The following is a 25,688-nucleotide window of genomic DNA, read 5'->3' as shown; positions in this document are numbered from 1 at the left end:
AAAGCGGCAAAACAAAAGCAGATCACAGCACGGATAATGAAGTTAGAAGTTTGACACCATCACTTAAGTCAGGTATAGCCTGCACTGATGCAGTGGAAAACATGAGACAAATTTCTTTCACCTCAAACATTTTTAGAAAAGATGGCTTCGGAAGGGAGGCTTTGTGCTTGAAATACTCGATTAAAATCTTCAATGAAACTTTTATGGCAGGTGAACAATGGATATAAACTCACTTGGATTATACCAGTAACGACATGAACAGAAACCCTTGCATTTATATCTTCTGTATGAGAATTTTTCTAATTAGTTATGCACTCAATGGCCTTTTTCAAGAAAATATATAAAACACAAGAAGATGACAGTAGTCTTTTCATCGTCATGTTTTCACACAGTAAGTATTCTTGAATTAAAAGATAAAATGTCTCAAATTATGATTTTGAAAAGTTTGAGAGTAGCAGTAAGTTAATAATTTATATTCATCATTATTAACCACATCTTTTGTTTGTATTAATAAAGCCTATTGTTTCTGAATGGGAGAGTGATGAGAAGTCTCTGGCATTTCTAAGTGGAATATCAGAGAAATGACAAGTAGATAATAGCATATTAAAAATGCTTCAGTATCGTCTTAAAATTCAGGCACTGATTTCAAGAATCCAGACATTCAATTGGAAAACCACAGTCAATGATATACTTAGTAACATAGTATTCATTCTTTCTCCAATAGGAGAAGTCCCTTCAAGAACCAGAAAAAAACAGGGATGAGGGGAGATTTCATCTGAATTTGAGGCTAAATTTCTACTATATGTTTAGCCTGGTTTATTCTTGGCTTCTATGAATATTTTAAGACAATAGTAAAATTAATTGCTTTTGTCCGCAATTTTGAGAAATGTGATCTCAGTTCATTAGCACCATACAATGCATAATAATGTTTCATCTAACACAGCAGACAAAGGTTTAATAAGTCACATCAGATCTGACCAAATCTAGAGGTTGGATTTTTTTTCTATATTTCATAAATTCTTACACAGCTTTATTAGATAAAAAATTATCATGGCTCAGTGACTGACTGAGATCTGAAATCAAACTATCCTATGTTCTAATCTTGTATGGGATTTGGTATATTATTTCATTCTCTAAAGCTTACAATCCTCTGGACTTCCCTGGTGTTCCAGTGGCTAAGACTTCACCTTCCAATGCAGGGGGCCTGGGTTCAATCCCTGGTTGGGGAACTAATATCCCATTTGCCTCAGGACCGAAAAACAAAAACATGAAACAGAAGCAGTATTGCAATAAATTCAATAAAGAATTTAAACATGGTCCACATCAAAACTTTATCTTTAAAAAATAAAGCTTACAATCCTCATGTGAACAATGGGGTAAATGATAGTTGAGATGACTTCATGAAGGGCCAATAAGGTAGTATACATGAAGGACTAAATGCAATTCTTTACATACAGTAAGCACTCAATCAATACTAGATGTTATTCTTTAAACACCTTCAGAAACTTTCTGAAACACTGCCATCTCTGTGGACTAAATGCATAAACAGCATTCCTAGCTTATACAGCAGCAATCTCTCAGAAATTAACATACACTTCAGGTTAATAAGGGATGGATCTAGTTAGTCCTTTACAGGTGAAGGCGACAAAGTCCCCACACAGGAACCAGATCCAGAGGCTTTCTCAGAAACCCATGCTAAGCCAGAGTCCAGCTGGGACAAAAATCTATGTAAGTATTTCTAAAGCAAGCATGAATGACTTTAAAACTATCAAGGCAGCATGCATGGGAAACTGCCAAGAAAAACAAACCAAAAAAAAAAAAAAACCTAGAATAATTCTGGGAAACTTGTAAATTGATGAGGCAGCAGATACTGTCTGGAGATGATGATTACAAAATGACCTCAAATAAGCCTCTTTCTAAAGCTTTCCAGCAAAGAGCTACTACATAGTGGCAGGCAGTATTACAAGCACAGCACATCTCTGTGGCCCAGCTCAACAAAAGCAAATGAGTATCTGTTCACTTGCTGACAGGATAGAACTACAACATACCTGCTGTCTTAAAGATCAGTGTGGCCAGAGGATCCCATGAGAGTCGTACAGTTTCCTAATTTTTAGCAATTCCTTTAAGGTAGAGGCACTGTTTTTGTATCAGCAATGAAGGATTTTGAGAATCAAATTAATAAGCTCCATGGGCATCTGTTTTGGTGGAAGACACTGCTGCATTTTAAAGGACTCAGGTGAACAATCTCACTTCCTCTGCTACAGCTGAATTGCCCTGGAGATAATCTATTTGGGAATTTAAAGTTTTATAGTTATCTACTACACATATTTAATCATCAACCCCCGCAATATGCTGTTTGGGAATGGACACCTGAGAAAAGCAAAGAATATATCCTAAAATGCTTAACTTACAAGTAGCAGGTTCCCGCTACTTGTATCCAACATCAAATCCCTTGTTGTGCTACTAATAAAGACCTTGACCAAAATATTTGTTGTTGTTGTAGTTTTAGTTGCTAAGTCGTGTCTGACTCTTTTGTGATCTGTGGACTATAGCCCACCAGGTTCCTCTGTCCATGGGATTTTCTAGGCAAGAACACTGGAGTAAGTTGTCATTTCCTTCTCCAGGGGATCTCCCTGGACCCAGGGATCAAACCCACGTCTCCTGCATTGACAGGTAGACTCTGCACTAAAATAAGAAGGCACAATGCTTGACAAAGATAGCTTAAGACTCTCTCTTTGTTTTAATCAGCCACTCTGTTTCAAAGTCAGAAAAGATGTATAAATACTGATAAATTTTACACACAGACAAGAGTCTCATAGCAGTCCTTAAGGTTTAGACAAGCATGCAGACAGAGGGACTTCACCAAGCTCATCCTTCCGCATCTAGTCAGTGTCCCCTCAAAGGCACTCTTGACTCTCTTGTTGCTATTGTTACAGAAAAGAGACAGACATAGGGAAGTAAGACAATAAAGTAGTAATATAATAAATAAACTAGAATTTTATCCTTTGGTTAATGACGCCTGAACATCCACAACAAATTGGATGCATTCTTGTTGTCTGGGGTTCTCACTCTGCAGAGCACTCCCCACCAAGGCAGGAACTCAAGATGTCTTGTCCCTGTGCCTGAGGAGTCCTTTATAGGAAGACTTACATGCCTGATGGCTTAAAATACCAACCCAACCTTATTCACTCACTCAGACACACACCCCAATAATACTGAATTTCAAGAGGATACAAAGCCTCAAATGACAGAATTATGCTTCCAACTGTACAGTTCTCCTCAAGTCATCATCCAGGAGTCACCTAACTATCTACTAAATGATTTTTTTCTTTGGATCCCCAGGGCTTTACAAAAGGCTGAAAATTCTGAACTTCAATGGTTTTATGATAGATCAATTAAGAATATGTGCCATTCTTATATCTTATCATTCAATTTTAATAATAGAGATCTTATTCATTCTCCCATATTCCCTCTTAGCCACTCAAAATTCAATACAATTTACTCTCTATATTAAGGCAAGTGCTAAATCCATCACATATCAGATGATTTTCTATTCCATGTCAAAATTATAAAATTATAATATTCTAATAATAGATGATAAAGGAAACCTACCTGGGCTAAACTGAGTCACAAACAAGGTTTAAAAAGCATATTTGTTCAGAATAAAATGTTTTAAGATCCCTTTTTTAACTGGAAAATTTTGCTTGGCTGCCCAAAATGTTAAAGTATGCACTATTTTTCTAAGAACTCCTATAATAGTTATTAGATTATAATTTCTATCATACATAAGTTTTATTAGGCTGCATAAATAAATGTCTTTTATAGGCTTACATTGGCTTTAAGTCTCAAAATTATTTTAGAAGATGAAGGCTGCATTGAATAATTTGAGTTTAACCATGAAATGAATATGACAATGATTCCACTTCAGCAGCATTTGGTGTTAATATTGAAAACAATCTACGTTCTCATTACCCAAGACAATCCTATTCTCTCAAAAGCTTGAGAAAACTGTGAAACAGAAGCCATTTTTTTTTGATTGGAGGTTAATTGCTTTACAATGTTATGTTGGTTTCTGCCACATAGCACTGTGAATTAGCCAGAAGTATACATGTGTCCCCTCCCTCTTGAACCACTCCTCCCACCCCTCTAGATTGTCACAGAGCACCAGGTTGAGCTCCCTGTGTTACACTGCACTTCTCCAAAGCCATCTATTTTACAAATGGTAACATATATGTTCCAATGCTACTCTCTTAATGCATCTCGCCCTCTCCTAAGCCCACTGTGTCTGCAGGTCTCTTCTCTATGTCTGCGTCTCCATTTCTCCTTACAAATAGGTTTATCAGTACCATTATTCTCAACTCCATATATATGCATTAATATACAATATTTGTCTTTTTCTCACTTAGCTCACTCTGTATTCACCCACCTCACTAGAAGTGAATCAAATTCTTAAGAATGCAAAATGAAATGAAAGAAGATTGGAGTGATGAGAGAAAAAGGAAAGCGGAGGGGATTCAAGAAATTAGGAAGAGTATTAGAAGGTCATTTTTTACTGTTATATCAATATATGTCAGTATATAACAAATTTAGTTTTGATACCTAAGTTTTAAACTTCTTAAAACTGTCTTTTAGGATGACTGGCCACCCCAACTTCCTGGAACTATTTGGTTTCAACACGTGACAGTTCTGGCAAATTCCTCAGTCCTCAGACAACTGGGATGATTAATCACCTGGTGTTAAACATCTGTACTTCATCATTTTTCCTTCAAAGACAGAAAACATAACATACATACCTGAAACCTCTGGGGACTCTGAATTTCGATGACATTCCTCTCCCAACGATTCTGGAGCCCAGCAGTGTTTTGCCATAAATGCTGCATAGGGCCACCACAGGTAGTTTGAAAGCCAGCCATTAACTTGCCATTCATTTGGCTGGAGAAGTAATAAAATGTAATCTGTGAAAAATAATGAATGTTCACATGATTATAATAACGAAGTTCCCAAATATGGAAGGTAATTCAAATGCCATGTGCTTTCAAATACCTGACAAGCATGTTGGTTATTCGTTGGAAGAAAAACTCTGGTGCTTATGTTTGAGGAAGTAGAATCCAAGTTAGAGACCAATGAGAGGAAGTGAGCTGTTAGAAACAAGACCATCATTGGTAAACGTATTCAATACATCAGGCAATAATTCAAGTCCATATCCACATTAGGTCAATATATTTTTGTTTAAAAAATGAACTATTTAACTGCACCATTTATTTTTGCAAATGGTCTAGCTGATATTGTTACTTCAATATATTCCCCAGTAAAATAACTAATTTTGAGTGTACTCCATATAACACTATTATGGACTGTAAGCCACAACCCAGTTTATCTCATATAACTTAGAAAGTTATAACTCAGCAAAGATGGTATCCAGGAAAAACATTATACTGGGACTGCCCACCCAAATAAGTAATTCAATGAAGAATTTAAAAGAAAGCCTCTTTTGTAGTGCTTGTCTCCTGCAAGAATTGGGACAATTAGTTGCAGTTTTTCCCAGGATTACGTGGAAAACAATACTGAGTCCCAGTGCTGTCCTGTACACTGCAGTACAGATTATGCAAGTGGACTGTCACTATTTAGAAGCTTATAAAATAAATACAGAATATTCTCTGGGCTTTCATAAATTTTTGCAATGCTTGACAAGGTTATAGTGTATTATCTGGGAACCACTGTTTCCTCCTACCCTATTTGGTAAACCCCCATTTGTCAAGAAGAATGGAAAAATGACATTGATGATGATTGTGAAGGTCTATCTACCCAGGTTATTTAGTGGTATTTTAAAACTGCCTTGGAAATTAAATTTAATTGTCACATCACTGACAGCCTTAATTAAGAAATCTACGAAACCTCTTATTCCCTACAGCTTTTCCAAAATTTACCCTAATTAAGTGGGAAAAAAGAACGTTAATGATTACTTATAGATGTAGTCAAAGGCATAACTAAAGTCCTTGAAATAACAGAAAATTGCTCTGAGAATGTACTACCTGGAATAATTTTATACACATAATTTAGATGAAGAGTTGGCATCACGGTGATACAAGTGGCCAATCGTTAGTTTGCTTTTGCTTCATATTCAGCAGGGAAAGCAAACGTTTAAGCAAGTGAAAAATCAAATGAGCATAATGAGTCATATGGATATACTGTTTGAGGTGTAAATAAAATTGTTTGCAATATAAATGGTAACACTATTCAATGGGCCCATAATTACTGTTTATAAATATTCAGCTCCTAGAAAGCATTTGTGATACATACAGGAAAAGTTATTTTCATTTGTCAAGGAAATTACTTAAACATATTTAGTTTTCAAAGCTTGGTCTTAAAAATCAGATGGATACATTTTAGCCATTATGTAATAGAACACTATTTTCAATAAAATAATAAATTATATAAATATTTAAGTTAGGCGTGTTATAAATGAGAACTGTCATTTAGTACATTTTATGACACTGAATTACTCTATATTGTGTCCAAAATTAAATGATAATCTTCAGGTTATCATAAAAAGTAAAGTTTAAATTCAGAAACAACTTAAGATCCTTTAGCATTTGTTCCAGTAACAAGCTTTCTTTTCATGGGGTAAAAAAGTGTTCAAAATACACCCAATACAGCAATACCTTTTTAACTTTTAATCCTAATTTAGTGATAATAACAAGTATTTTTTTAATACACAAGCAATTTTTAAAACATTTTTATTGGAATATAGTTGATTCACAATGTTGTGTTAGTTTCAGGTGTCCAAAGGCAAAGTAAATCAGTTATGCACATATCCACTCTTTTTGCATGCTCAGTTTTACATTGCTCCCTATCAGCATAGAATTTCTTTAATTCATAGCTGGAGATATTCCTTGGAGAATATCAAAGTATAGAAAGTTCTTTTGCTTTCCTTGGGGCTTTAGTTATCAAGTTTATGATTAAAAAAAGAAAAAAGCAGATCCCTGGCAGCAAAGTATTTTCCACAAGCTCATTCCCTCATCTGATACCCTTTCTTGCCACTGGCTTTCACCATCAAGAAGGGACTTACGAAGCTGATTTTTTTTAAAAGGTTCTCAATGTCCTGTCCACACACCATTCTTAGTCCTTGAGGGAGACTAGTAGTAACTATCATATCACATATACACATATCATTGTCATCATCACAGGTCATCTATTTATCTCTACCATATTTGTTTCAGTGTATTCATCATCACCAACTCGATGGACATGAATTTGAGCAAGCTCTGGGAGTTGATGATGGACAGAGAAGCTGAGCATGCTGCAGTGTATGGGGTTGCAAAGAGTTGGACACAACTTAGCAACTGAACTGAACTGATTCATCTGATTCATAAATTCCCATTTTATGCATGCATCCATAAAAGGAACTGCATAGCATATCTTTAAAACATATTTAAAATAACCCTGTGATGAAGTTGCTAACTATTAAAATTATAAAATAGGGATTAATAACATTACAAAATAAGATGACATGATATCATCTATAATCTCAAATGTTTACATTAAAGGGGTTTTTCTTCCTAATTGCTGGGTAAGTATAGGAGTAAAACTCCAATGTAAACTTAAGATTGATGACAAAAAAGTATATAAAATATGAAAGCAATAAAAACCATGAATCAAGTTTTTGAGGGCTAAATTCAATAATTTTGGCAGTGAATTCCGCCAACCTTGATCCTCAGAAAAGATAAGGTAGAATTTTCAGTCTCACTTTCTTCAATGACTGATAGGCAGTCTTGCCTTTTCTCCATTTTCCAACTTCTAAGTGATTAATAGTAATGAATACAAGCAGAATAAATATAAATCCTATTGCTCCTGCATAGAAACCAATGCATTTAAAGGAACTAAAAAACTTGAGTATTTTAACAGTGAGATACTATCCAAAAAAATTCAGGCTGCAGGAATGGATCATTGTGACAAGCTCCAAGGCATGAGGCAAAGGTTAGAATATTAAAACTTTGGAAAAGAAAAAGTAGGTTCATCTGTGACAGAAAAATGGCTCAGTTCAGATAACAGAGGTAAAATAGCAGTCTTGCATACAAACTCCTTCAAGATGATAATTTCTATTTATTAAATTCAATTTCTATTGAATCAAGTTTTGGCTCATTCCTGTTCATTAAATTCACAAGTCAACATAGCCACATAATATTTGCTAAAACTGTGTCAAAGGATACTCTCAAACAGTAATCCCTTATAGTTGCTACCAGTGTGTAAATAAATGCTGCCATATCAATTTAAGTCTGCTTCAGTGATAAAGGGCTAGGTGAATCACTTTAGGAAATCATAAAACATAAAAAATATGAGGATGATATTAACAAAATTGCCAGTGTAAAGATCTCTGAAATTTTTTTCCTCTATAAAAGCAATGAAAACACTGGCAAAATGACCATAATAAAATTCAGAGAACTGGAGAATTTTTATTCAATAGATAACTGAATCTCAGTTTTTAAAAAAATGAATTTCAATAAATTTTAGGCTTTTTTTTTTTTTTAGTTTGCCCTATTCCCATTGCCCACTCTCAAGCCCCAAAGCAACTATAAAAAATGGCAGCCTATGTTCCTGGTGCAGTATGGCAACCATAGGAATGAGCAGAACGAAGCTAAAACTCTTTCAAGCCTCATTACCAAATAATTATCATCATTTGACATCACTGATATTTCCTGATGGCAAAGGAAATGGCAACCCACTCCAGTATTCTTGCCTGGAGAATCCCATGGACAGAGGAGCCTGGCGGGCTACAGTTCATGGGCTCGCAAAGAGTTGGAAGTGACAGAGCATGCGCGTTTCCTGAAAGCCATCACTTATACGGCTGTCTAAAATTGCCCCCTGCAAATAGACTCCTCATGGTAGGCACGTGTTGGAAACAACTGGCAAGTATTTTAACTTTATAGTTGCCTGGAACAGGATATAACATCTGGGGCCAACAACAGACTGACTGAAACTGCCCAACAATCCCAAACGATCAAAGAAATGCTCTAGAAATGGGCCCTGCAGGCGTGTCTGTGGAGAACAGCAAAGGGGTTTCAGCTCTAGGCTACAATCATACTTTCCTAGGACAAAATGAAAAGACTGGATGCTGTTTAATAGTGTGTTCCATAATGCAGTATATGGACTTTGGACCCAGTTTAACAACTGGTTAAAATCACAAAAGTTCTCATAATTCCATTTAAACCTAATTTTAAATATTCAAATAAGGAAAATAATCTGTGGTATAAAAGGAAATATTAACTTTTCATAATTTTTTATCTTTGATAAACCTATACAGTTTAAGTTTACAGATAATCATACATTTTAAAAACCTCATGTATCACCTTTACTATTAGTTGAACTCTAGAATTATTCTATACTTATATATTTATAAGAATTAAAAGAAAAACTCATTTATGAGTTATAAGAAAAAATTTTATACTCTTACAAGAAAAATTGTTATAGTCCATCCTTTTAAAAAAGTGTTACTGTAACTGCAAAGATGTATTTGAATTTTTGTAATAATATTATCAAATTGCAATGTTATATACTTTAAAAAATCAGTGCTATATCTTAATCACTCTGCTTCAAGCTTTAGTAGACATCAAACATCAGCACAGTGATGCTTTTAATGTTCTAAAAGATTTTCAAAATTAGCTCAGAAAACTTCTCAAGGCATTGATTACATGATGAAACTTAATCTGGAGCACTGGCAAATTATTTCAAGTGTAAGTTAATCAAAAATTTTATTAAAACTCATGAAATAAGAATTTTTGAATTAAGACAAGATTTCAGCATAGCTATTTTTCCATAAACATTTTCAACACTTTATATCTGAAGGCAAAACATTTGCTTATTTAAAATTATCTCTAGGGAAAAACTCATATTTTAACATTTAATTGTAGGTATGAGACACATCACTATTATTAAAATCACTAGCTTTTCATTACTATGCTAATCAAAATTTTGCCTCCTTTTCCCTTTTTGGCTTATATTATTATTTCCATTTTACAGATGAGGAAACTGAAACAACATAGTGAGCAGGTTAGCAGGGCCAAGGTTCAAACCCAACGAGTCTGACTCCAAAGATCTGGAGTCAAACCAAGTGATACAGATAAAAGAGTGTCTGCCTGTATAACATCTCGATTTTGATATAAATGATCCCACTTTATCTCTTAACTAGGCTATCAAGAAATTAGCATGGCAAAATGAGAAAATAGACAGAAGGAAAGAAAGAGGGATGAAAAGGAGGAGAACAGAAAAGAGGTGGAGATCCTGATGTTGTCTAACTTCCAGATGAAGAGGCAAGCAAGAATAGAGTAAGAGCTACATATGACATAAAATCAAAGTATCAAGTCTTCTGCCCATGATGGAGACTACAGTAAGTAAAAGTATGCTGCGAAAAATCTTATAAAGTACAAGGAAGAAACGGTGGGGAGGTTCTAAAAGGGAAATAGTATTACACTGGCTAAAATCTGGGAACCAGATTCAGTGGCACCATCTAGCTCAACTGAATTCACAATAAAACTTTTACGTATTGTCGTGGATCACTGGTCCTGTTTGTGAAGCTGGTCTTTTTTCGGGGGGGAGAGGACAGGGGTGGTGGTGGAAAAGTTGGCTTTTTCCTAACAATGGTTAAAAATTCTTTTTTTAAAACTTAGTCATCAAAGTCAAGGAAGATGAACATTTTACTTACAGAAGAGTTAAAATTAGGAAAACCAAAATTTTTCAGGAATGTATTAAATATCAACTTTGCATCAGATAGTTTATGACAAGTTCTACTCAAAATATCTTATTTAGCTCTTAAATCTGATCCAAGATAGATTTTACAATTGAGTAAACCAAGTTTTAATGAAGTAAATTGCTCAAGATTATATACTTAGTAAGTGTCAGCGCTGGGATTCCAACCACATGTATACTATTTATCTAAACATTTCCAAACAATTAATATGCAATTGCTCTAAATTATCTCTAAGCAAGTAATCCTCTGGGGGTCCAGTGGTTGAGACTTGGGCATTCACTGCCATGGAACCAGGTTCGATCCCTGGTTGAGGAACTAAGATCCCACAAGTTGCATGGTACAGCCAAAAAGAAAAAGTTATCTTTAGGGAAACATTCATATATGACATTTAATTGTATTTATTTGAGAGAAATACAAACTTTAAAAAATCACCAGCCTTCAATTAGTTATGCCAGGCAAAAAATTACCTCTTTTCATATCACGTATAAGGCCATCAGATGAAAGCAGGCACAAGGTCAATTTCTGTTCACTAAAATATCTTAATTGCCTGGTATAAAATGGTGAATGAATGAAGTTCATTAGCTAACAAATAAAACAAATAAATATCTGGGTCCAGAGCCAACTCAAAGGCCAGTGGTCAACCTATCAATGCTTTCTAGGCAGCCGAAGAAAATGAGCATTACTACAATCAGTCGAGCCAAAAGCAAAGATATTTGACAAATTAATTTATGTAGGATTGCTACATTTAAATTTCACAGTTTTCAGAGAGAGTCAAAATAGCTAGAAAATCCCAATTATCTAGATAGTCCTTGGGGATCTCAGGAACCCAATTATAAGTATCTAATACGACATTTTAGATTCTGAGTGGCTCAGTGGTAAAGAATCCACCTGCAGTGCAGGAGACAAGGGTTTGATCCCTGGGTCGGGAAGACCCCCTGCAGAAGGAAATGGCAACCCACAACCATTCTTGCCTGGAGAATCCCATGGATAAAGGAGCTTGATAGGCTACAGCCCATGAGGTTGCAAAGAGTCAGACATGACTTAGCAACCAGATAACAACAACAATATGACACCTTAGAATCACAAATATCTTGAATATGGTTAAAGAAGATATCAAATTAGACATTATAATCACAATCTCTAAACATCAGCCAAGATTTTACTGTCCTAACCAACTGTTTGACAAAAATGAATAATAAAGTTCAAAGCATTTACCAGACGTATCACCATTGTGATCATAAAATGGAGGTGACTGGCCGATCAGCCCATTCCTCTTTGTCCAGCCAAGTCGCAGACTCTGATCTCGTATCATACTACAGAGCCCATCCTCAAAATCACATCTTTCATAATCCGAGCCTAATGAGAGAGAAAGAAATTAGCTTCCAAAACCCTATGTGTCTACTTAAGAAATAATACAATACATGAAAAAAGAAAGATTAGGAACAAACGATAAATAGAGATTAACAGCTGGATCGTTTTTCACAATTTCAGTCTACTTTATTGATGCAAAGGTTTTCTGCACATGACATTCAAATAAATCCCCACACGTAAAAACCAGTGTGGTCATACAGACAGAATGCCACACATGAGGCCATGAGACTGAGGACCTAGGCCTGATTTTGTCTCTTACTGAGGGCCTAGCTAAACCACTTACCCACACCAAGCCCTTTTTTTCACCTGTGAAACTAAAATACTGACATCCTGTCCTTTCTCTCTTGACTGATTTCTATGAAGATCTAATGATACAATGTATTTTAATCACCCACAAAAAGGGTATTTTCTGGCTTTTTTTTAAATTCCATTTTCTCTGGGTACAAGTGATCCAACAGGCTTGGGAGAAAGGAAAGGATTTGAACACCTGGTTGCTGTGATAATCATCCAGAGTGGACTTTATTCTGTTATCCAACATCCGCAAATGTCACTCTCTGAAAAATAGATTAATTCAACCACAAATACACCATCCCTGGGTTGCAGCTATTAGTAAAGGTGATTTTCCTTTGACAAGTTTGTTCTTGTCCTGACTGGTTACATTAGCCACAGTGCTTAATCTGACTAATAGATAAGACAGTCCTTGGCAACCCAGTCACAAAAACTTCACTTTTATTTAATCATATTTTGGTCAAAATATTACTTAGTAATACATCTGGTGCATGTTCTTGCGATCATCCATGTGAGTACTAAGAGCCAATTTAAAAATGACAGTTTTAAACAACATTAGCTAAACCTGCTTTACCAGCAATGGTCTGTTTTATTAATTTTAGTCCTAGATTCCTTATTGAAAGATTTTACAAAGGAGCTGTATTCTGTAATATTAATAGGAATATTCTAGGTAAAATTTACTGAGGAAGGTCAGTGATAGGCTTTCTACTTCCAGTAGTTTACTTAGAGACATTACTTTGCCAACAAAGGTCCGTCTAGTCAAGGCTATGGTTTTTCCAGTGGTCATGTATGGATGCAAGAGTTGGACTGTGAAGAAAGCTGAGCACCAAAGAATTGATGCTTTTGAACTGTGGTGTTGGAGAAGACTCTTGAGAGTTCCTTGGACTGCAAGGAGATCCAACCAGTCCATTCTAAAGGAGATCAGCCCTGGGTGTTCTTTGGAAGGAATGATGCTGAAGCTGAAACTCCAGTACTTTAGCCACCTCATGCGAAGAGTTGACTCATTGGAAAAGACCCTGATGCTGGGAGGTATTGGGGGCAGGAGGAAAAGGGGAGGATAGAGGATGAGTTGGCTGGATGGCATCACTGACTCAATGGACGTGAGTCTGAGTGAACTCCGGGAATGGGTGATGGACAGGGAGGCCTGGCGGGCTGCGATTCATGGGGTCGCCAAGAGTCGGACATGACTGAGCGACTGAACTAAACTGAACTGAGCTCTTTACAACCACCTTACAAAGCAGGCAGCAAGTGAATGCTGGGGCCAAAAGTAGAACCCAGGTCTTTTTTGACTTCAAAACCTGAATTCTTAAGGTCTCAATGTTAATCCACTAACCCATTTTTACCAAATACCTAGATTTAAAGGTTGGTAGGTCAGAGTTTCTACTCAACCTGAGGAAACCAATATTTCCAGGTAGAAGCAATGTCCTTCTACCTAAAAACTAAGAAACTTGATTAGTCTATGAATCATACTATGATTAAATTTACAATTGCCTTAAGGCCTTTAAAATATTTAGAATTGCTGGAAAGTGAAAGTGAAGTTGTGCCCAACTCTTTGTGACCTCATAGATAGTAGCCTGCACCAAGCTCCTCCGTCCATGGGATTTTCAAAGCAAGAATACTGGAGTGGGTTGCGTTTCCTTCTTCAGGGAATCTTCCCAACCCAGGGATTGAACCCAGGTTTCTCACATTGTGGACAGACCCTTTACTGTCTGAGCCACCAGGGAAGTCAGAATTGCTGGAATACCTGACTTACTACCTCATGGACTCCTACTGATCCAAGAATCTAGTTGAACAGAAAATGAAGTAAATTATATGCTATTTGTATATAAATGTGTGTGTGTCATTCAAATAGCTATGCAATAGCCTACATAAATATGTATCTGTTTAAGTCTCTTTCAGCTCCCAGCAATGTTTCCAATGATCTATTTCTGATAACAAAATATTCACAAAAGTATTTTTATCACTGTATTTCAACAATTATGTGTATGAAATATACTCGCATTTTCACATAGGTGTCAGTTTTTAAATACCAAGAAATTACCTTGTGTTAAAATTACTTAGTTGATGTTTGTTTTCAATGTTTTTGTTCTCTTTAATAAACAAGGACAATGATGATGTATTCTGAAGTGTTAGAGCCACAAAGTAGCTAGATAAAACATTTTTATTTCTGAACAGTCTCAACAGGGGTTCTTTTCATTACAGCATGAATCTAATGGGCATACATTTTTCAACTCATTCTTATTAAAAAGAAGCAATCATGAATGTCTCATAACTGTTGGGTTATTCAAAAAATCCATCAGAAAATTTTCTAAGTACTCATTTTTCTCCCAGGAGAGAACTGGGCATCTTAAGCCATTTGAACAATTTTCCTTGAATTGTGGTTGATTTGCCTTTTATAATCTGCTATGCCACCCATCTACATTCAAATCTGACAGTACATGCTATAGTAATCTCTGTGTGGAGATTTATCTGCTATTATAGCAATGCTGCAGTTGGACTCGATATGGAACAAGGAGGAACTGATGCAGGAATTTATCCAAAGAATCATGTTCCTGAGCTTTCTGAAATTGAGAAACTCATCATTTTGCTTTTAATTTTGTGATACCACAGGTCAAGTGTACTATTGTCAAAAAGAGACTGTCTCTATCTTGTTCTTTGAGGTTGCTTGGAAGACCCGATCATCTTCTGAATTGGCTTCCACCATGCCAGATTCTCTCATTAAAATTTTATTGCAGAGCCATTCAAAAATGTGACCATTAACACCGTAATTGGGGAAAATATTTTTTAAAGTATCCTCAAGTGATAGTTAACATAGGGCATGCTTCTGAGAAAATAGAAAATAGAAAAAAATTTAATAGTGGTAATGGAGAAGAAATTGATGCAGAATTCAGGATTAACTTAGTATGAGTAGGTCGTCACAATAATGAAGTTCTTAAAAAATAGAAAATAGAAGAATTAGGAAATTCTAAAAAGGAGAGGTGGAAGGCATTTATTTCACAGTTTTGCCTGGGCCTATATTAATAATGCATGTTTTTTCCCTCTTGAAAGTTCTATGAGGCAGAGTTGTAGTCTTTCCTTAATAATAAATCCTGCTTTTCTTAGAAATTGTGCCAAGACATACATAAAATGCGTCATTTTAAGTATATAGCTCTGTGGTAACAAATACATTCACACTAATATGCAACCATCATCACCCTCCAAGTTCACAGCTGTTTCATTTCCCCCAACTTTTCATCCTCCCTCCCCTCGGCCCCTCAAAACCACCATTCTACTTTCTGTCTATAAACTTGACTACTCTAGGTACCTCATAAAAGTGGAATAAAATATTTGTCCTTTTGCGATTGGTTTATTCCACTTAATATAATTGCCCTCAAGGTTCATCCATGTTGTAGCATGTGTCCGAATGTCCTTCCTTTTTAAATCTGAACAATATTCCATTGTATGTATCTGCTGCTGCTGCTAAGTCGCTTCAGTCGTGTCCGACTCTGTGCGACCCCATGGACGGCAGACCACCAGGCTCCCCCATCCTTGGGATTCTCCAGGCAAGAACACTGGAGTGGGTTGCCAGTTCCTTCTTCAATGCATGAAAGTGAGAAGTGAAAGTGAAATTGCTCAGTTGTGTCTGACTCATCACGACCCCATGGACTGCAGCCCACGAGGATCCTCCGTCCATGGGATTTTCCAGGCGAGAGTACTAGAGTGGGTTGCCATTGCTTTCTCCTTATATGTATCCACCACATCTTATTTACTCATTCATCTGCTGGAGGATACTTGGGTACTACTGACACCTGAACACTTAATTCTTCCAATCTCTGAATATGAGATGTCTGCATTTATTTGGGTCTTTTTAAATTTCTTCCAGCCAACAATTTTTAGATTTCATATCCTTGGTTATGTTTATTCCTAGGTATTTTATTTTTCTTTACACTTTTATGAATGGAATTTTTTCTTAATTTCCTTTTTAGATGGTTCATTGTGTACAGAAATGCAGCTAACGTTTGTATGTTGATTTTGAATCTGGCAGCTTAATTTGTTTCTTTCTTCTAACATTTTTTTCATAGACTTTTTAGGATTTTCTACAGTTAAGATCCCATTTTCCGTGAACAGAGATAATTTTTTTGTGTTCATATCCAGTTTTAATGGCTTTAATTTCTTTTTATTGTCTAATTGCTCTGGCTGGGACTTCTAGTACTATGCTGACAGAGGTGATTAAAGAGGGCATCTTATCTTGCTCCAGATCTTAAAGAAAAAGTTTTCAGTCTGTCACCATTGAGTATAATGCTACCTGTGGATTTTCCATATATAGCCATTAGTGTGTTAAGGTTAATTTCCTTCTAGTCCAAGATTAAGTGTTTTTATCCCATTCCTTTTTGAGGAAAGCTATGTATTTCATAGTCACAAACTTTTACATACATTTTACTGTTTAGAAGATGATTTCCCTCATGTAGATAGTATATAAAAAATTTTCACAAAGAATTATCTCCCTTACCCTCATTTAATTTAAAAATTAATGGCCGGTTCCTGCAAAGGATAAAAATACATTCAAAATATTCCAATTAAATAAAAGTAAATTTTAATTATCCTCAAAAGTAAATTTCCATGAAAGAGTGCTATTATTTGGCTGAGCAATTTGAAACCATTAATTGATTTTATCAGGGAAATGTTTATACTTCACACTGAATTAATTTTAATAGTTTCAATGAGACAAAAATAGGAAAAATCCTAATTCAGAAAGGTATGTGATAGCAAATGGAATAAGAAGTTCCATAGCTCACACCAGAATTATCTAATGTTACTTAGGTTGGAATCTTGTCATATAGTTGCCTTTAATCTCAAGCCATTAAGCACATCTTTGGCAAGAATTTGACACAGATACCATCAGATTTCCAAATCATTATTTTAACTGTAATACTGTTACTCAAGATTAGCAAAATTCAAAGGAATTCTCTGAATCTAATTGTCTGGTAATTTCTACAGAAATACTGACTATGTGTGGCATTTACTCCAACCTGCAGTAGTATTACATGAGTATTATAAAGGTTATATAGCTGCTTACAAACAATTCTCTACTTCAGAGCAGTTTGGCCAAAAGATCTTACCACTTTTCACCGCTGTCAGTAATGGTGAATATGGGACCTTTAATTGAAAGTTATCACTCTTGCATACAGAAAATTCATTTTGCATACAATGTAGTGGTAAGATAAATACTGTACATGAAAACTCACATTTCACTCTATTAATGTTTATCTTCATATACTTCAATGAACTTCTGCAATTACAATCACTTTTAAAAGTAGTTGAGTTTGAGCAAGCTCCAGGAGATGGTGGAGGACATGCAAGCCAGGTGTGCTACAGTCCGTGGGGTCACAAACAGTCAGACATGACTGAGCAACTGAACAACAACAACAAAGCAATATACCAAGCAGGCTGTCATAAGTTGTTGCTGGAAGAATTGAACACTGTCCCCATGACTACTGGGAAAGGACAGCTAAAAACTTGTGCCTGGTGTCTCCTGACCTTTGTCCTACACACTTTTTTTCATTGCTGATTTTAATCTTTAATCCTTTTGATATAATAAACTATAACCATGAGTAAAAAAAATAAATAAATAAAAGTAGTTGAAATTTATGTCATCCTACTGAAGAAACAATGTTTGTACTTAATATCATCTGAATAAACACTATCACCTCTCAGATTTTCAGAATGTACCTCTGAGGTAGTTTTCACACATTTCACATACAAAGATTTATATGAAGTAAGTACATTTTGAAAAATTCCTAAATCCAAAAAGTTTGCAAAAGAAGTTAGGTAATACTTTAAAACTTTGTGATGTATTTCATCATATCAAAATAAACAAAAGAGACTAAATGGAAGTATTCTTAAGCAAGACATGTAAGTACGAGAGAAATTATATAACTGAATATATTTTTCCATTTTTGAGTCACAGTAAATTTAGCTCTAAACATAAATGTTAAACAGTTAATGTTTAAATGTTAAACAGTTAATATTTAAAAGTTAAACAGTTAATGTTAAAACTAACTTCAAGTATGCTCAAGTAATTATCTATGAATATTTTCTGGCAGTATTCCAGTAGTAGAGACCCACTGCATGGGATATACCTCAACATTGTATCAATAGTATAGGTTATTATCTCATGGTTCATTTGTTATCTGAATGATAGTAACATAAGTAACATTACTCTTTTCTCGCTCAGTAAAAATAAAACAATAAAGCCTTGGAACATCAAATAATTTTGCATGATTGCTAAAAGAGAAACTATTGCTTAGTTTAATTAAACTAATAAAACTTAATAGAATGAGGCAGACCAGGCAATGGGGTACCGCATGGAGGCAGACAATGCGACATGAGAAACAGAATTTAAAAAAAAAAAAAAAAACCTAGAGCAGTACCACAACACTTATTTCCCTGGCTCAGGATATTAATAAATTCTAGTAAAGGGAAGTTCTTGTCAACATTAAAAACATTTAATTGCTACACCTAAAAATTATTTTTCTTGCTCAAAATGTATTTGCTCAATATCATGTATATATAATTTATTTCATTCTGAAGATTTAGTCTTTCTAAATTTACTCTCTTAAAAAAATACTAAGTTAAAATAATATGTTCAAATATTCTGAAAATAGGACCATCATGTAAAATAAGAAAATTTTCAAAAAAGTATTAATAGAATTAGTTGCATCTGAATTTTAACTATGCCAATTTCATTTTTAAAATTATATTAATCCATTCTCTAGAGCTCACATTATTTGGACTTTAAAGAGGGTCACAGATTGCTTTTTTCCCCAAAAATGTGATTGCTTAAACATCATAATAAAGTTAGCTTTAGAAAAAAAAATACATCTTGTCTGTAAGTTTAGCATTCTAAATTTTCAAGAGAAAAACTTCTTTGCTATCATGATTCCTTCACAATATTTCCCCTCTAGTGTGGTATACAAAAGAAATTCATGCTTTAAAGTGATTGTCAATTTTATCTATGGTTATCCCATTTTAAATAAAATACCGAAGTGGAACTTCTCAGAAATGAAAACGAAAAGTGAAAAAGCCAAGGGGTGACTTCCCCAGGGTAACATTTAAAATGAAATCTGTTTATTCGACAGATCTGTTCCTTCATGCTTGTCTCAGTCTGGGGTTATTAGAATCTTTCATGCAGCCAGATCTTTCCTGCTCAGCAACTCTCCCCTTCTTTCGCATTAACCTTTTCCTCAAAGCAGAACCACTCATGTTATCAGAGCAATCGTGCTAAAGGAAGCTTCAGAGGGATTATTAATGGAAGGGACTTTGCACTTCTGGTCAAACCAGCCAAGTGGTTTCCCTTTGCTGCTCAAAGAATAGTAATGGCTTCTGCCAGACAGGCCAAAGAAAGGGCAGTGCGTCCACAGGTGGCCTCTCTGGGTAAACTGGACAATTATAAATGAATCCTTCTCTTTCGGTGCAGTTTGTGTTTAATAGTTCCTAACAGCCTGATTGTAATCACAAACTGTAGGAGAAAAATCCCTCACCTGTTTCCTTCCAAAGAGAAGATTTCCAGTTTTTCTTGTTTTTGTGGTAACAACTGAATTTACAAATTCCAACAAAGCAAATATGTAGAGCTTTATGTAGGAGAAGATGAAGAATTCTGTAAGCACTAATTAAGATCGTTTCTGAACACAAAACAGAAACTGTTTGAGTAAATTGTTCTAAAATACCAGACTTAGTGCCCCAGGTATCTGAGGGTTACTACAAATCAATAATGGACCCATTTAATTGTATGAAAATGTTGTTTATAAAAGGTGGCTGCTTGTAGGAATGGCACTCCTTCCATTGATGAATTGCAGTCTATTTTCAGGATGTGATACTGTAATGGAAACTACAGAAACATACATGTCTTTACCTGTATCTTCCTAAGTGAACTTTTTATTAATGTTATACTAGGAGTATTTTCCCACCAGGGAGATCAGTTTATCTCATTTTATGACTTCTTATAACAAACTGGAGGTCCAAGATTACACAATTAGTAGATGGCTGACCCAGGATCCAAATCAAGGCCCTGAACTCTCTAAGGCTTCCCCTCCTTCCTCTGCCTTAGAATCAAGGGATATTCATCAGTTATGCTCTGTGTACAACAGATACCAACTCACGTGGTGGGAGTATCATATAAGCAAAAATAAAATCTCCTCATTCAATCTTAAATTAATATTAAATATTCCCATAACTATATTCCAACTTAAGCTCATAATTTCCATCACCACACTTTAACACTGCATGACTAAGTTTTTTAAAAACCTTGCTTCATGGATAACAACATTAAACTTATCTTTTTGCATTTCATTCCCTCTTTATACTCAGTAAAAACTGATTCAAAATACATCCCATCAAGAAGAATCTTAGCAATTTGAAAACATTTAAGTAGAGTTATTTTTATTTGTGGATCTGTTTCTTTAAATTTATTTATTTTTAGCTGGAGGATAATTGCTTTGTAATATTGTGTTGCTTTCTGCCACATATCAACATGAATCAACTATAGGTACATGTATTTGCCCTACTTCTTGAAAGTCCCTCCTACCCCCGCCATCCTATCCCACCCATCTAGACTGTCAGACCAGGATCCAAATTTGAGTTACCTGTTATCATACAGTGACATTCCATTGGCTATCTATTTTACATCACCAACTTGATGGACTTGAGTTTGAGTAAGCTCCGAGAGTTGGTGATGGACAGGGAAGCCTGGCGCGCTGCAGTCCATGGGGTCGCAAAGAGTCAGACACAACTGAGCAACTGATGATGCTTCAATGCCACTTTCTCAATTCATCCCACCCTCACCGTCCCCGCCCTGTGTCCATCAGTCTGCTCTTTATGTCTGAAAAAGAGTCTTTTAGTTTCTGATTGACACTGAAGTCATAGAAATGAACTCTGTGCAGAATCAGGCATCTAGCTGAACTTCCTCAAGCAACTCAGCAGCCCCTGGATTAAAGGTGGACAGGACTTAGAGCACAGAGAGGAAGGAAACTTACATTGCCGTTCATCGCTCATGTCACCACACTGATCTGTGAAGTCACACACATTGTCAAGAGGCAAAGAGACTCCATTGTCACACTGAAAAACTCCGGTTCCTTGCTGAACCAGTACGGAGATGAAAATACAGGAAATCCAAAGGACACACAAAGCTTCATTCTTTGGGAAAGTTAACATTCTGGCAGAGGAGCATCACTTGACATATCTCTTAGAGATCAGGCAGCTGTCACAGGTGAGTCCGTAACTGGAAACATCCTTTTTCTTTCCTCTGTTCTTTGATTTCCAGGTTTACCTCTTATGACTGGAAACTATTTGTAACCATCCACAACTCTTAACAAATGAGTCCAAGGCAGCTCATTTACTCTTTCAGAGGAGTGTCTTTAGAAAATATTTAACTGATCAATTGCATCATTTCTATATCTAGCTAAGCATGTATGTTTATTGCCCTAGTTATACCATGTTCAAACAGTTTAAGCCCTTATAATCATGCTATATCCTGAAAGAAAAAAAAAATTTTTTTAAAAGAGCAGGCACATAAATGGGAGGAAAACCACCTCAAAGTTAGAAGCAACATAAAAATGCTCTATATGAATTCCTATGTTTAATCATGTTCATGCAATTCAGAACATTGTTATGAAAATTTATTCAACTATTTCAGGCCTATTAGAACTGAAATATTAGATTAAATATTAAATATTAGAACTGTTTCATGAGAATGAAATTCTTGTCCTTTATCGCTGAATGGAAACTTTGCACTGTTTGTTGAGATAAACTGAAAAACACTGGATTTTAAAAACCGAAGGGACACTGGAGATCCTTATTTTCCAAATTACATTATTTGGACTCAAGAAAGTTAAGGTATATGTATGAGGAAATACAGTAATTTGGTGTTAGAAACTGGAACTCAAATATCCTGCTGCTGAATGCAGTGTTCTTTCTTCTGTAGTATGTGGATTTTCCTGTTAATTCATCTTAATTTGCTTTTACAAGTGAAACATACGATTTCAGGGTGATATTAACAATGAACAGTATACTCAAGTTCAGAACACTTGAACTTCATATTACAAATAATAATTCAGTGAAACTGAAAAATAGAAATCATATGAAGTTGATTATTCAAAATAGTCCTTTATATTTGATTTATTAACAATATATTAAAGTTCTTTCAAACTACTTTTAATTTCTGCAATATAACTTCAAGAGATGAAAACACAAAGACTATATGAAGTGACTGAAGAATGTAGGGTGAAAAGAATCACAGACCAGGGACCAGCAACGTACCTATGCTTTTGAAGAAGATACAAGGAAAGCAACATTTTTCACATATTCAAAGAGAAAAGGCTCAGTAAACATATAAAGTTCTACAGTATGATTATTCAGGATTCAAGGAGAAAAATTCATAATTTTGCCCTATTATTAAACACTTCACACAATTTAGCATTTCCTCACTCTATGCTTTGTGCTATTTCAGAAATATTTATTCTCCCCACCTCTTTGCTTTGTAAGTGAATTGCCTACTCCTTTCTTTGTACATCTCTTAAATGCTGATTAACCTGATAGTTCCATGTTAGTCCTCCTCTGTGCTCAGATTATATTTTCCAGGCTTTCTCTTCATGCTCATAATTTCAAGTATCATCTACACATTGTCATCTCCCAAGTCCATATCTGAAGCCCTGACATGACATGCTGAAAGTGAAAGTCACTCAGTCGTGTCCAACTCTTTGCCACCCCATGGACTGTACCCATGAATTCTCCAGGCCAGAATACTGGAGTGGGTAGCCTTTTCCTTCTCCAGGGGATCTTCCCAACCCAGGGATCGAGCCCAGGTCTCCTGCATTGCAGGCGGATTCTTTACCAGCTGAGCCATAAGGAAAGCCCAAGAATACTGGAGTGGGTAGCCTATCCCTTCTCCAGCAGATCTTCTCCACCCAGGAATCATGCCGGGTTCTCCTGCATTGCAGGCGGAGTGTTTACCAACTGAGCTATGAGGGAAGCCCATGATATGACATGCTGCTCAAACCTATATTTTAAGTCTTCTTCCTGAGTGTATATACACACACACAGGGCACATAGGCAGACACTGTGACTTCTACACTAGCATCAAAAATTAACCTCATCTTCCTTTCCCCCACCCACCCAATGAGCCTTTACTCCCATATTCTATATTTCAGGGAACAGCACCACCTTGCCAAGCCAGGAACTGATATGTTGGCCCAGGACTACTCTCACCACCTATCCATCAGTCATCAAATCTCATGAGTTGAATTCCATATATGTCAAGTGAAGACTCCATCAGTTCTTATCTCAGCAACACCCTGAACCAGACGTCTCCTATCCACAACACATTTTCCTTCTTCAGGCAGAGTGATCATTTTCAAAGCATAAGCCACTCCTACTTATTTCCATCTAAAATAACTGTAAGTGCCATATGCCCTGGCAGCTCACCTGTTGCAGTTCACTGCTGATTGAACCCTCCTCTGTGTTCTCCAACACAATTTTGCTGAAGCATGACCCTGGCAGTTTTCTGAACATGCATCTCAAGACTCCAGATTTGAGATCTCCTTCCTATCCCAACCACCAGATGCATACCAATTAGTCTTTAGTTTTCCAATTTTGAAGACCATCTTTGAAGTATCTTGACTTATTTTCTCATGCTGAATTAAGTTTTGTTCCCAGGTTTTCTCTCATAGTCTTCTGCTCACTAATCTTAAATACTTCTGGGTCTGGTGTGGTCACTGGTATTTACTTCAGTGATTCCTCCACTAGTCTGTAAGACTAGAGCTGGACTGTGACTTTCTCACTATTGTATCATGAGTTACTAGCAAGGTCCTGGCAGATAGGTCAGTAAGTAATTCCTTATTGAATGTAACTTAGGAGGGCTTACCAGCATTTCAACTTTTGCTAGGCACATGTAAATAAATGCAAGAGGTGAAGGTTTTAGTGCTGCTACATAAAAGGCATATAATTCTTGTGTTCAATGTGGCTTTTTTTATTTCTAAATCTTGTGCTGTTTTTAAAGGTCCTTCAGATTTTGAAATTGCAATTTTGTGTTGCACTGGCAATACACTCCACCACCCCCCTACACTGAATAAGTAAAGACATGTATCATGTCAAAACTCATTCCAGATTTTCCTCTTCAAGTAAGGAAGACAAGAGAGAATAGAAATGAGAGAATGTTATAAAGAAGAAAAAAGAATAAGCAGAAGAGTGTAAAAAGGCATGAAAGCATAAAAACATTTCAATTTTATATTCTAACTCTGAATTCAGGTCCCTTAACATTTTATATGATCACTATTTTCCATTCAGAAAAAAAGTTACACATTTTGTTGCTATCATAGCTGTTTATTGCCTAGTTGCAGCTGGGAAACTCCTTTATTAACTGTTACTGTCTACTAAAACTAACATTGCTCTGTACTGTTCCAAGTGCCATTCATCATTTAGACAAGAAATGAACTGGAATAGTGGCACCCAAAGTAAATCAGTATAATCCAGTATATAAAGCAAATTTATATTTTGTGGCGAAAAGGTAAATTTATATTCAAATGATAATATATTTAATCACTTTTTCTCTACATATACCAAAAGAGGTATAAACTGATACTGGTAGTACCCAGGGTTGTTTTTATCTAGTTTACTGAGGAAAAGGACAAGTCTTAGAGATCCAGTGCTCGTACACTGGGCTGGGTGCATTATATACACTGTCTCGTTATATCCAAAATATCTTGCATTGTTCCCTAGATCTAAATTTAAAAAGTAGTACTCAAGAATTTAAGATTTTAAAATTTAAAAAAACAAAAAAAATAAATAAAAATAAATAAATAAATAAATAAATAAATAAAAGTAGTACTCAGTTGTCCAAGATCACATGATTATTAAATGATGATACATACCTGGATTAGAACTCAAGAGAAATGAGTTCTAAAAGTACATAGTCTAAAAAAGGACTATGTAATTTTAATTGGCAATAATTGTTCAATAATTTCATAAGGCAATATAAAGGTGAGATTTCCAAGAAGCAAAGTGACAGAGAATATTCATTTTAGAAAGACATACCATTCTATCTTTTTTAAAAGATTGAGAAGCTACTTTACACTAGACATTGGGGGTGGGGGTTAGGAAGATAGGAGAGACACAATGGGGAAAAAAAAATGACAACGTCCCTAATGTAAAAGAAATTACAACTTGGAAAGGTGATATGAGACATTTATTTTAAAAAATGTACTCACACTGATTCTAATTTTGGCTAAAAAGTAGTAGGTTATACTTTATATTT

General features: G+C 35.5%; 1 protein-coding gene across 1 annotated transcript in view; it reads right to left on the bottom strand.

The window, feature by feature from the left end:
- The window catches only part of MALRD1 (MAM and LDL receptor class A domain containing 1), a 597,692-nt gene extending 576,100 nt beyond the window's left edge, over positions 1-21,592 (bottom strand). Inside the window, exons 1-4 of the mRNA XM_005687912.3 lie at positions 21,415-21,592; positions 11,960-12,100; positions 5,044-5,138; positions 4,794-4,955 (exon numbers count right to left, since the gene is read on the bottom strand). Of these exons, the coding sequence (XP_005687969.3) occupies positions 4,794-4,955; positions 5,044-5,138; positions 11,960-12,100; positions 21,415-21,592 (576 nt within the window). The remainder of the gene's footprint in view (positions 1-4,793; positions 4,956-5,043; positions 5,139-11,959; positions 12,101-21,414) is intronic.

The sequence above is a fragment of the Capra hircus genome, chromosome 13 (genome assembly GCF_001704415.2).
Source record: "Capra hircus breed San Clemente chromosome 13, ASM170441v1, whole genome shotgun sequence".
Taxonomy (NCBI): Eukaryota; Metazoa; Chordata; class Mammalia; order Artiodactyla; family Bovidae; genus Capra; species Capra hircus.
The sequence above is the reverse complement of the archived record's forward strand: the minus strand, read 5'-3'. Positions and strand labels throughout refer to the sequence as shown.